General features: G+C 45.4%; 1 protein-coding gene across 8 annotated transcripts in view; it reads left to right on the forward strand.

Annotated features, from left to right (window-relative positions):
• The window catches only part of ULK1 (unc-51 like autophagy activating kinase 1), a 102,722-nt gene that overhangs the window by 39,859 nt on the left and 50,605 nt on the right, over positions 1 to 12,258 (forward strand). For all 8 annotated transcript variants that reach the window (XM_030583256.1, XM_030583254.1, XM_030583255.1 and 5 more), the window contains one exon: positions 3,695 to 3,796. In XM_030583256.1, coding sequence (XP_030439116.1) covers positions 3,695 to 3,796 — 102 coding nt within the window. The remainder of the gene's footprint in view (positions 1 to 3,694; positions 3,797 to 12,258) is intronic.

A 12,258-nucleotide genomic window follows, 5' to 3' on the forward strand; every position in this document is an offset into this window, starting at 1 on the left:
TATGTTTCAGGTCATTAAAGATCTCCTGATGGAGCCGTATTGCCTCTTATGATTCTTTCTCTCTTTCCTTAGTGTCAGGATAGTTTGCAGTTGTGCCTTTAACATTGTCTCCTTGAGAAACTGCCAGCTCTCCTGAACTCCTTTTTCTTTTAGATGTTCTTCCCACAGGATATTTCCTACCAGTTTTTGAGTTTGTCAAAGTTTGCTTTGTCTTTTATTCTACCAATCTCGCTCCTTCCTTTCCTTAGAATTGTGAAATCTATCATTTCATAGTCACTTTCACCCAAATTGCCTTCCACCTGCGTACTTGTTATCAATTCCTCCCTATTAGTCAGAATCAAGTCTAAAATGGCTGTTTCTCTGGTTACTTCCTCCACTTTTCAGAACAAAAAGTTGTGGCTAATACATTCCATGAACTTACTGGAAATTTTGTGTTTTGCCGTATTACTTTTCCAACAGATGACTGGGTAGTTAAGTCTCTCATTACTACCAGATCTTGAGTTTTGGATATTTGTTATTCTAGAAATGCCTCATTCGTCTTCTCCTCCTGATTTGGTAGTTCATAGTAGATCCATACCGTGCTGGCACCCCTGTCTTTTACCCTGTTGTCTTTACCAAGAGACTCTCAATGATCTGCCTCTCACCACTTTCTGGGCCTCAGAACAAGTATATATATTCTTGATGTATAATGAAACACCTCCTCCCTTTTTATACCCTGCCTGCCCTTTCTGATCAAATATCTCCCTCTATACAAGTATTCCAGTCGTGAGATTTATCCCACCAAGTCCTGTGATGCCAGTTAAGTCATAATTGGACTTATGTACTATTACTTCCAGTTCTTCCTGTTTGTTCCCTGTACATTTGTGTATAGACATCTCCTCGCTGTCAGTAAGAGTTGCACCCCATTAGTAGAGGGATACAGTGGGACTGATGGAAGAATTGTAGCCTACAAATCTTGATTAGAAAACCTCTCCTACATCAGGTTGAGCTTCAGAGCAGGCTACTGAGATAGAAGGTGACACCTGCTTTCAAACAAAGGAGACCTTGCTAATATGTGTTTACAGCACGCTCCGAAGGAGGTTGTAGGATAGCAGAGAGGCTTGTGACTAGTCCAGAATGTAGGGCTATGTTAGGAAGTTGGCATGATGCCTGCACCTCACTGCTCTCCAAATCACCCTCGCTGTTGTCACGAGCACTAAAATTAAACTCCAAACTAGAGAGATTTTGGGTTATAAATATCTGGATATCTGCTCTTGTGACCCATCTCTCAAAGAGAGAGGTGAATTCTCAGCTTTCCATGTGTGACCTGAACAATATACCCCTACAGTCTTTAAATCTGCTGCTGAATATATTTCACAGCCTAACCTAATTCTGAAACAATGGCTGTAAATGGAGTCTGCCTGGCTTCTGCTGTGATCCACGTCTACTTTGTGCCTTGGTCAAGCCAGTTGCCTGAAGGATATTTGCTCAGATTGCAACCAGACATGCTAAAAAAACCACCCCACCCACAACCCATAGCGATGAAATGTAGAGTGGTAATTGCTTGTTCGTGTGCATGGAGTCAACTGGTATAAAATAACCTTGGTGCATCGCTCACACCAGGGCACCAAAATAAAAAATGACCAAACCAGTCCTTCGATCTGGTCCGTGTGACTGCTCTGCAAGATGGGTGTGTGTTGATTAATTGAAAAGTCAATGCTCTTCCATTAATTCAGACTGGGGTTTTCAAAGGTGAGATGGAGAATTAGACCTGGTATGCACTCCAAAAGTAGGTTGGCTTAACTAAGTCGCTCAGGGCCGTGCAATGTAGTGAAGCTGAGCTAAGCCCATCGGTGACACCGCTAGGTCGAGGGAAGAATTATTCTGCTGACTTAGTTTCTGCCTCTGGGAGAGGTGGATTTACTGCAGGGATAGAAAAACCCCTTCCGTCATTGTAGTATCTATGGTGCAGCTGGGCTGCTGCTGTGGTTTTTATCATAGATATTGCCTGAGATGGCCAACTCATTGAATTTCAATGTGGTTTGAGTGCCTGCTTTCCTTAAGCTCCTTTTAAAACCCCCAGCCTGAGCGTTCAACTTGGCACAGGACTTGGCTGCATAACACAGTGGCCTTTAGCTCCACTGTGTTTAAAACTGTATCTGTCGGTGCAAACCAAGCAAGCCTGACTTCCTCTTGCTTTATTGTTGAAGCCAGTTGTTTGCTGACGTGCTGTACATAAGGGTCATGTAACCTCTTTCCTCTTGAGAAACTTTCCTGAACTGTCTATTTTTAGTGACGCTTTATCTTTTACATTCTCTTGAAAGTAGATCAGATATCTGGCTCACTTTTAAAGTGAGAGAGACTATTTCTTTCTGTAAGTACTCTGAGAATTCCTTTTTGGGTTCTTGATTTAAAGGTGATTTTTTGGGGGAAGGTGTCTGGGTGTGTTCTGATTTCTGGGAGGCATTCAGGGGTTTACTCTCCTGCTATTGTGGGTCCCCGTGTGTGCATGGTGTGTGATAGATAGCAGGGGTGGCCTCTGCATTCCCTATCCACGTGTCTTCATGCATGCACATAGCCAGCCCTGTTTTCGTGCCTTGCCACAGTGGGAGGAATGCTGTGTCAGTGTGAGAGTGCGGCAAAGGGGGCTGTGTGTCTGACCCCTCGCGAAATCTGGGTCCTCACCCAGAATGGTTCTGAGCATCCACGTCTGCCATTGACAACTGTTTCCTAGACTTTTGTTTGTTTGGTGCTGAGGCAGAGTTAAGCAACTCTTGTCGGTGCGTTGTTTAGAGTGGGGTGTTTTTGTTTTTTTCCCCTCTCCTCCCAATGCCACCCTCAGTCCAAATGGAACAAATCTGTTCTTGGCCTTTGCTTGTGGCACAGCTAGAAAACTGATCCCCTTTCAGTCCTGTCTCCTGTGAGCGTTAGAGGAAGTCTTTTTTATAAATATAGGTTTTAAGCTAGCCTGTCCTTCTCCCACCTTCACCTCCACACAGATCCAGAGGCACGTTGCATTCTGAGCTATTGATCATTCTGAATCTGTGCTGTCTCTAGCTTCTGGAGCAAACATGCAATGAGGAGTGGTGCATTTTGTTCCAGACCACAGAGGTTGTAGGGAAGCAAGGTGGGGACTGACCTCTTTTTGGATAAACACATGGGCCTGCTTTTGAACTCATGTCCCGTCCACTGACATGACTGCTGCCACATGTCACAGCTGCCTGCTTGCATTAGCCTCTTAAGAAATCCATGGAGCGGGAAGGGCTGAATTACCTGTACCAACCTAATCCTTTGTCATGGCTATAACTGGTAAAGTTGGGACTTGAACTGGAGAGTGCGTGCAGTTGCTTTGTTTTAGAAGGGATGCCTGTGCTGTTCTAAAGGGACTCCTTTGTTTGCAAGTTGATTTAGTAGAGATCGTAATGCCTGAGAAGGGAATGCACTGTTTTGCCTACAATGCATCAGGCAAAAGTTAAGCGGGCAGTGCCGGAAGTAAAACCATGCCTCAAGTAACCAGATTAGTGTTATGAAACTGCCTCCTTGCTAATATGAACGCAGCACTTTAAAGCAGGTGAAGAAATCTTTAATCCCTTTTCTTTTGTGGAATCTTGGCTCGGTGCTTTTTAAAAAAAATTAGAGGCTTCTGTTTCTCTGGTAGCTGCCAAGAAAAGAGCCAAGTCTTTTTTAAACAAAACTCTATTCTCTCTCCATGCAGGCCCCAGAAGTCATTATGTCCCAACACTATGATGCTAAAGCTGACCTTTGGAGTATAGGCACCATCATTTACCAGTGTCTGACAGGAAAGGCTCCCTTCCAGGTGAGTGGCTCTATGGCTATTAATGCTTGACATGAGTTTCTTGCTGGTTTTTCATCCGTTTCACCCACGCCAGGGGTCACATGCAGCACTGAGCCCGAGGAACCCAGTCTCCAGTCAAGTCAGCCTGTCTGTCTGTCCATCTCACAGAGCAAGATAAGCTCTTTAGTTCTCAAGTCAATGGGATGCTCCCATCTTTTTCAATGCTGCAAATAGGGGTGGAGGCCGATGCTTCTTCTCCAGAGTCTGCCTCAGGGCAGCGGCAGAATTATATCCCCATGTGCGTGTGTTCTTGTGAAAGGCCATCTTTTCAGAAGGTTGTCTTGGACCCTGAAAGCAACGATATCCACAGCAGCTTGTTTTAAAATCATTTTCCCTTTATGACCGTTCACAGGGAATAATATGTTTTGAGTTGGGCTTGAGGGTGTAGGGACAATAAGGAAGATCAGCTAATCGGAAGGGAAATATTATGGCTGATTGGTATGACTCTGGTTTGAAACGGTGCATTGTAGCTGAAATAGCCTGGCTTCTGGAGTAGAGTAAGAAGGTCTTTTTGGAGAAGTCTTCTGTGTAAATGTTGTTTTTTTTCAAGGCCAGAAAGGGACCTTTATGATCTAGTCTGACCGTTTGCATCTAACCGAGGCCTTAGAAGTCTGCCTAACATGCCCATAACTTCTGGTTAAATTAAAGCCTATCTTTAAGAAAGACACCCACGCTTGATTTAAAGATGTCAAGCGATGAAGAACCTAGCACATCCCTAGGTGAATTGTACCAGTAGTTAATTACCCACACTGTTCACCTTGTTTCCGTTCTGAATGTATCTAACTTCAGCTATCAGTGTTCTCCTCCCAAGCACCAGTTGCTTACATATGGTCATACCTTATTTTGTTCCTCCTATGCCAAACCACGAGGGTCCATGGTTTCCTCCATCTACCTGTTGAACGCCCCAAATCCTCCCATTCCATACCCCTTTCCATGACGTTCGTACAGCCTTAAAACCTTTCTCTAGCATGATCGCTGCCTTTCTAGCCAGGGGAGCACTGACAAGGGACTTCCTTTTGGAGCCTATCCATCCAAGTTGATGGGTGCATTGGCAGAGTGATGTGCAACTTGCTTCCTACTTTTCAGAGGATATTTCTACATTCCAGTGTGTGTAGGCATAGCCTCAGAGTGCACAGAAATATGGTATGTACTCAGTCCCTACCTCTGTGGTCAGACTGCTATTTTTAGCAAGGTCTGCCTACATGTGCGGAAACTACACCTCCCAACTGCAGTGTAGACCTACCCAGAGGCTCAGTGTGTGGGCTCCCGTCTCTTTTTAACCCAGGAAGCAAGATGCCAAGAATCAACCAGGGTTTTCTGCGTATCAATACAGAGTGACGTGGGGACACCTGACATGAAAACTTCAGTTCGTTTCCTCAGATATGAATTGATCTGAAGCCTTTTCTGGCTAAATTTTGAAACCTTGATCACTGTTGCAGCGGCCATTGAAATCTGATTCTCCTCCCCTCCTCCAAATCCGTCCTAATGACTGACTTACTGAAAATGAAGATAACTAGAAGAAAATTCTGCAGTGACATAAGCCCAGCTTTACGAGCTGTTGGATTGTCCCTGGTTTAGATTCAGAGCTTCATAATTTAAAGTGAGATCTCGAATATTTATGAAGCTGTGTAACTGGGAAGGATAAGGTGATATACAAGCCTGTTAGAAATCTTACAGGAAGGAGTGGTTGGGTCTGGCAGTAAACTGAGGCTTTTATTTTGGTGTGGTCTCAGTGCTAAGGGCATATGTTCCTTTCTAGATGCCAGGGTTATTTTTTCATCTCAGTTTAGGGATCTTCTCTGACAATACTTTCTGGTCTGCCCACCTTGCTCTGTAACGAAAGTGATCCTTCATCTTCCCTGCGTGTGTAATTTTTGGTTTTACAGTATCTCCTATGGTCTGTGTGAAATTTTTGACTGTTTCATAGTTGCTAGTTACATTTTCTTGTTCTCAGTCTCAACAGCTTTGTTTAATGGGGAAGGGGGAAGAAATAACTGTTAGGAGAAAAGAACAGGAAGATTGTGTGTTTATTTAAAATAAAGCTGTGTGAATATACACACAAAGCTTTGACTCACACACACAAATGAGCTCCTTGCCCATTATTAAAGTATCTCAAAGCTCCACACGAACTACTGATTTAAATTCCCCTGACTTTGTGGGCCAAAGCAGGCATTGTAGGCATTCTGCGCTCACATGCAACCTTGGGACAGCTGACTTCTTTGAAAAGCCTGAGGTATGACCATTATTATTATTCAGTGACAAATGCCTTTTTAACTATGTGGAAATTTTCCTGTGACGATGTTCTTTTGAGAAAATTGTCATGGAAAATACGTTTCCCAGCCTGCTGTACTCAACTCTGCCAGCCTGGAGCTCTGGGTAGGGGGAAGGGCAGAGTCCAAGCTCTTCCTATTGTTCTGCCGTCTTTCTTATGTGAAGATGAGGCAGGCCCACAGTGCTGTGTGAACAGCAATCTGGATAGCTTGCATAGGGAAATGAGGGGTCACCTAACACCTTGGCATGAGAAGAGTGACTTCAGATCTTGATTGTAATGAGTGTTTATCTTTAGTAGGTACATGTTGCACATCTGTCTTGATTTCCTTGCCTCTGTCTTTTGGGGGTTGTGCTTTGGCAACAAAATACTGAGCCCTGTTTTGTTGCTACAGTAACCATTACGAATCTGTTTGATCTGGGAGAAAGCAAAGCCCAGTCCAGATGGTCCTCTGAGTATGTGTGTGTGTTCAGATCGTGTGTTTACACTTAAGACAGAGGTTATCAACCGCTTTTCCCGGGTTGTAAGTTCTAGGCAAATGAAGCCTGCCCGTTGGCAGATGCTGGGAGAGTTAGTTAAAAGTTAAAGGAGTTTGTCCTCATTTGCACCAGTGGAGGCTTTGCAAGAGGTGCTGCAACAGCTGAAGGTCTTGGAGTTGATTATAATCAATTGTGCAAAGAGGCTGGGAGAGTGGGGAGTGCATGGAATGCAAACGTTGGTAGGTGTGGACTGGATAAAGCAGGGTTCAGGTTTGACATTTCTGAGCGGATTGCAGAGCAGCAAAATTTGCACAGAGAGGGGAGATGGCTAGGGTGCCCAGACTCACCTGGACAGATCGGCCAAGGAAAGAAGGTAAAGAGGCAGCTGCATCCCTCCAGCACTCATAAAGGTGCCTGCTTTCTACTGTCCATCGGAGACCTCTTGGGGTGTGCCTTGAGTGCAGCTTGACATAACCCAGAAGCAGAACAGAGACACTCTAACTGGATGAGCCTGTTAGTCCAGTGTCCTTCCTGTGGCAATGGCCAGTGCCTGATGTTTCAGAGGAATGCAACCCCCTCTTCCTGTCCCAGACCTGGCTGGGTCCAGTGTGGGATGGTGGCTGGCTCTCAGCAGTGATCCATTTCCTGTTGATTTTGCTGTCTCAGAGGGCAAGGTCCCTTTGCGTTTCACCCTTCTGGGTGGAAGTTTGTCAGCCAAGGTAGCTTATTTAGCCAGTGCCTGGGAAGGAGGACACTTGCACATCTGGTTAAGATTTTGTTAGATTCCTCAAGCCAAGCCAGAGAATGACTGACTGCCATTTCCCCCGGTGCAATGGAATACGGGATCCATTGCCTCCCACTTCTGCCTGCCTGCCTTTCACCTGTTATGAGCATCCATTGCTACATCTGGAGAGGCTCGCAGGTGTGCTGTACATGCAGAAGGTTGTTCTCAGCAAGAAGATGAGTCTTTAAACGTACAATAGACTTCAAGGGACTTGGCTGGATGGATAAGGAGTTAGCACATCTGGAAAGACTGGGTCCAACTGCCTTGCTTTTCTGCTAGGGAAATGTAACCTGCCAAATCAAGGCAGAAGAGAGTGGGTGGGTTTTCTTCTTTATTGTAGAAATGAAAATGAACAGCAGCCAGGTCACCTGAGCCAACTTCTCTGACTTCACCATTCATCTCCCCACCCAACACACACACCACGTCTGATTGTCAGACCTGGACAGTTGGTAGCGTGACTGTCCAAGCTGTCCCAAGGAGCTGTGTCTATTAAACATGTCCATAAACAAAACAAGAAGCCTGCCAGAGGGGTGAGATTAAGAGGATGCATAAGCCCTATCGGCACATTTGCTGAGCATTGTATTAATGTTGAATTGTTAATAGGCCTGGCCTAACAAATGAGGTGGCAGTTGAGAGTTGTGGCTTTTCTGCCTTATATGACTGAGGGCTTGCACTTTGTGTTCCCTGCTCTTGCTGTTTTGTTTTGTGTGTGTTACAGCAACGTCTAGAAATTCCAACAGAGATCAGAGCCCTTTTATGCTGCGCCCCGGACAAATACATAGACACAGTCTCTTCCTAAAGACCTTACAGACCGAATAGGCAAGGCAGACTGGGAGGAGGGGAGAACAGGCACAGAGTGGAAGAGATTTGCCTAGAGACATGGCAGGTCATCGACGGAGCTAGGAATAGAATCCCAAACTCCTGAGTCCCAGTCCAGTGGCTTGTCTGTTAGACTGGGGATGGAGCTCGAACCAGGCACAAGAGTTAAAAATCACTCGATTCCTTATGGCCTTGATTTATTTGTAAGACGTGGTCAGGTCATAAAGTCTTGATTTAATTTTTGAGAGGAACAAGTACCACTGATGTTCGATGTTCCTGGGAGTTCCCAGTGCAGGGCGCCTCGAAAAATCAGGGTGCAGTTTTATGTGTGTGCGCGCCCGGGGCGTGGGGGGTGTTTGTAGGGAGGTTTAAGGTTTGTGATGCAACTCTTTTAAAGCTTTCAGTGGTACCATGTGCATCCAGCCGATGTAAGATCTTTCCAGGGGAGCCCAGTACCTGTCTATTCGTTGTGCCAGGTATTGTCCAGAATCCTCTGTGTGACAGTGGCATGTGCCTATGAGAGAGAAATGTCAGACAATGGCAGTAGTTCAAACACTTAAGTGCTGGTCTGCCAGCTCTGAAAGAGTTAAGTGTGTGTGTGTGTGTGTTCTCATCCCAGCTAGCTGCTAGATGAAAAATTAATTTCCAAGCCTGATACAGTGAGCCTGCTGCGCTATTCTTTCCCAGTTAATTCTCCTAGATAAGTACTAGGATTATGTGCCGTTTATAACAACATAAGGAATTTACACTGTGAAATGAGCCTTCAGTGTAACTGATGAAGGTTTTTAGACCTGGAACTTAAACAAGACTTTTGTTTGGAAAGCAGGCTGGTTTTGTAGCCCCAAACTGAGTTAGCCAGAACCAGTCCTGTATTGTTAGGGATGAGAAATTCCTCTTCTAGACTTGCTGCTGGTTTCTGCAGGATTTGGGGGAACTGTGCTGATTTAAACGCACACCAGAAGCAGCAGGTTGTGGCTAGTCAGCTAGGGGAAGAGAGTGAGAATGACGCGATAGGCTGGTGCTTAGCATGCTCACGTAGGCTGTGGGAGATACAGATTTAAGTACCTGCTCCAATGACTAATTATTTATATACAATAGAACAGGAGAGCTTGAGAGAGCTGCTGAAATGTAGGAGACCCAAGCTGAGATCTCTTCTCCATTGAATTGAACCTGGGGCTAAAGGTGATCTGCCTGCTTCCCTCCCCCAGTGTTTTGTGAATCTAGTCCTCTCTGGTTTTTGTCAAGGTGCCTGAAATCCAAACAAAATGGGTTAGTCGAAATGAAAGGTTCAGACTCTTATTTTTTTAACTTTTGAGTTCGTCACGACTTTTTGGTTTTGGTTTGACCTGAAACAGAACTTATTTTCAGTTTTTCAGAATTTCCAGCAAATGGAAACAGCCATTATTTGCCCAGCTGTACCTGTGAATTTCTATTCTTGTGGGGGCGGGAAGGGCAGTATATTAGCCCAAAAAAGCATGGGATGGTTAGTGCAGTCAATAGGCTGTTGACATCTGAGTGCTCCCAACAGCCTTGATGAGCACTGCCTGTGCAGCCAGATGGTTATTGTAGGTCTAGTCTTAGCTTACTCCTAGGAGTGGGGCTGGATGGCTCAGTTGCTTAGTAATGGGGTTACACTAAGATGAAGGCCTGTCTGGGCCCATTAGTGATCAGAAGTGTTATCTGAGGGGGTTTGGTGGCCAATGTGAACTGGGTTTGGTAGTGTCAGTCCATTTCCCAGCAGACACATTGTTACATCGTAGTTACCAATGCTGCAGTAAGGACCCTCTTGGGCAGCTTTAGCTAAGGGACCAAGGTTTAGTTGGGCAGGGATTAAACCACCCTTCCACTTCTAGATATGCTGCCTCCAGAACAGGTGAGAAGCACATCGCTAAGCCAGTGTGGGGGAAACTTGCAGTAAAACCTGTTCAGGAAATAAATGCAAGACTCCCTTCTCCAAACCTATCCGTCCAAACTTTTCATAATCCCTAAACTGCCTTTTTACATTTTAAAACAGGGGAGTTGTGTTAAAGGGTTTTATTTGTGCTCAGAAAACATGCTCCCAATTAACTTACATTTTAAAGACGTGCTCCTGTGATATACTGCAGCTGTTACTTCTAGGAAGCTTCTGACAAAATGTTAGTTTGAAATAGATCAGAGATTCATTGTATGTCTGAAACAATTGAGCTGTTGAACCAGGGAGTGAATAAAGAAGACAGCCAATCCTTGTATCTCTTGCTGACATGAATAAGCACTTAACCTGATCACTGTGGAACTGTATTCCTACTTGTAGGGTTCTGTGTGTGTGTGTCCCGTCGCACTGCTGCCAGCCTCTTCTGTGCCTTGTGTGCCCTGGCTTGTTTGAAATTGGACGAACAATAGATGCGAATTGCAGAGCGGAATCCATGTGGGGAAGGGTAAAAAAAAAAAATGCAGATTTATACTGAAGTAAATCAGGTTAGACTGCCAGGCTTGGGAACGCCGTCACATGGATTGTCTTCTGCGAAGCAACCACCTCTGCTGAACAGGGGGTTGCTTAACATTTTTGTGAAACTGGAAAACTGAGCATATCGCTGCTCCCCAGTTTTGTCCTACCTCTTTCCATGAAATAATGAGGGATAGGCTGCCGCAGAAAGGAAATCTAGGACAGCTTTCTTGTTCCACTGAAGGAGAAGCTCTGCTTCCCTTTAGGAAGCTGTGTGTGTGCATGAGCGCATGTGTGAGCTTAGAAACAATAGCTTTGCCACAAACTCTGATCAGCTGAAGTTTTGCAGCCCCCTAAGGGCCAGAAGTCAACTTGTCTCCCATTGGCTTCACTCAGCTTTCGATTTGTCCCAGTAGCTGTTGTTAGCTGAGTTTTCACCTTCAGGCCTGCAGGTGCCGTTTGAAACAGGGGCGGCATGCTGTGAAGTGCTGGCTAAACACAATGGCAAAACAACCATGCCACTGCTTGTCCGACCTCTAAGCGTGCTGCAGCAGTGACCATTCACACCTGCCCATGGTCCGGTTTGTCTGCATTGCTCCCGCTGGTTCCTTAAGCATCTTAGCTGACCTGAAATGCTTCCAGTGCAGAAATGGAACTGGATGGGAGGAAGGGCTCAAGGTCTTTTGGTAAATCTGCCTGGTTCTCTGCTGATCCCCAGGGTCAGGACAAACTGCCTGTGACCTCCCAGTGCCTCCTGCAGTAATGATCGGGCCAGAGCATGACTCTTTCCCTTCTCTCTTCCCCGTTCCCCCTCGCCTCCATGTCTGTGGTTTGCATGCCCAGCCAGCCCCCACTGCATTCCGTTAGAGACCATTGGTCTAGGCTGAAAGCTTCTGCACACTACGAACGCTCTGGGGACAATGTACAGGTCCTGTGTTATTTAGTTCATAAAAAAACAAACACAAGCGGAACAGCATGAGGAGGCTGTATGGGACTTTGCTTATTTCCTGGAGACTTTATTTTTAACGTTGGAGGCTAACCTCTCGTCGTGGGTTACTTTATTTTTTTGATTCTCGTCTCTCCCAGAATTTGGTTTCTTTATGATCATGACCAGAAACTGTCTCCCCTCAGTGATAACAGCTGGAGCTTGAGAACTGCTGGCAAAAGACTCTAGGATCTGGTTGTCTTGATGTTTCCCTGTTTTTCAAGAGAACTGGAGTTCTCCACTGTTGCCCTTCACATCAACAATCTCCCCTGCCCCCTTTTTTAAGACCCTGAAGCACTAATCCACGTTCTTTGCAGGAGCTGCCATTCATCATGTGGGACTCCTGGCGTCTGCAATTATATAGCCTCCTGGGAGAGGCTATTAGGGCAGCTTAGAACTGAGCTGCAGAACTCATGGAAATGAAGCTGAGCCTTCAGGAAAGGAGAAGCAAATAGAATCAGGTCAGGGACAAAAATACAGGAGGCTGAAATACTATATTTTCAGTCCACGCTGCAGTCTGGGTATTGCAATCTGTAGGGTCTCCTGAAATCGAAACTGCTTTCAGTGCTAGTTCAGCAGGAGGAAAGCAACCGCAGTACACTTCAAAGCAATTGTGAAATAGGTTAAAATCATAATAATTCGCCTCTCTGTGTTATTGCAAGCTG

The sequence above is a fragment of the Gopherus evgoodei genome, chromosome 13 (genome assembly GCF_007399415.2).
Source record: "Gopherus evgoodei ecotype Sinaloan lineage chromosome 13, rGopEvg1_v1.p, whole genome shotgun sequence".
NCBI lineage: Eukaryota > Metazoa > Chordata > Testudines > Testudinidae > Gopherus > Gopherus evgoodei.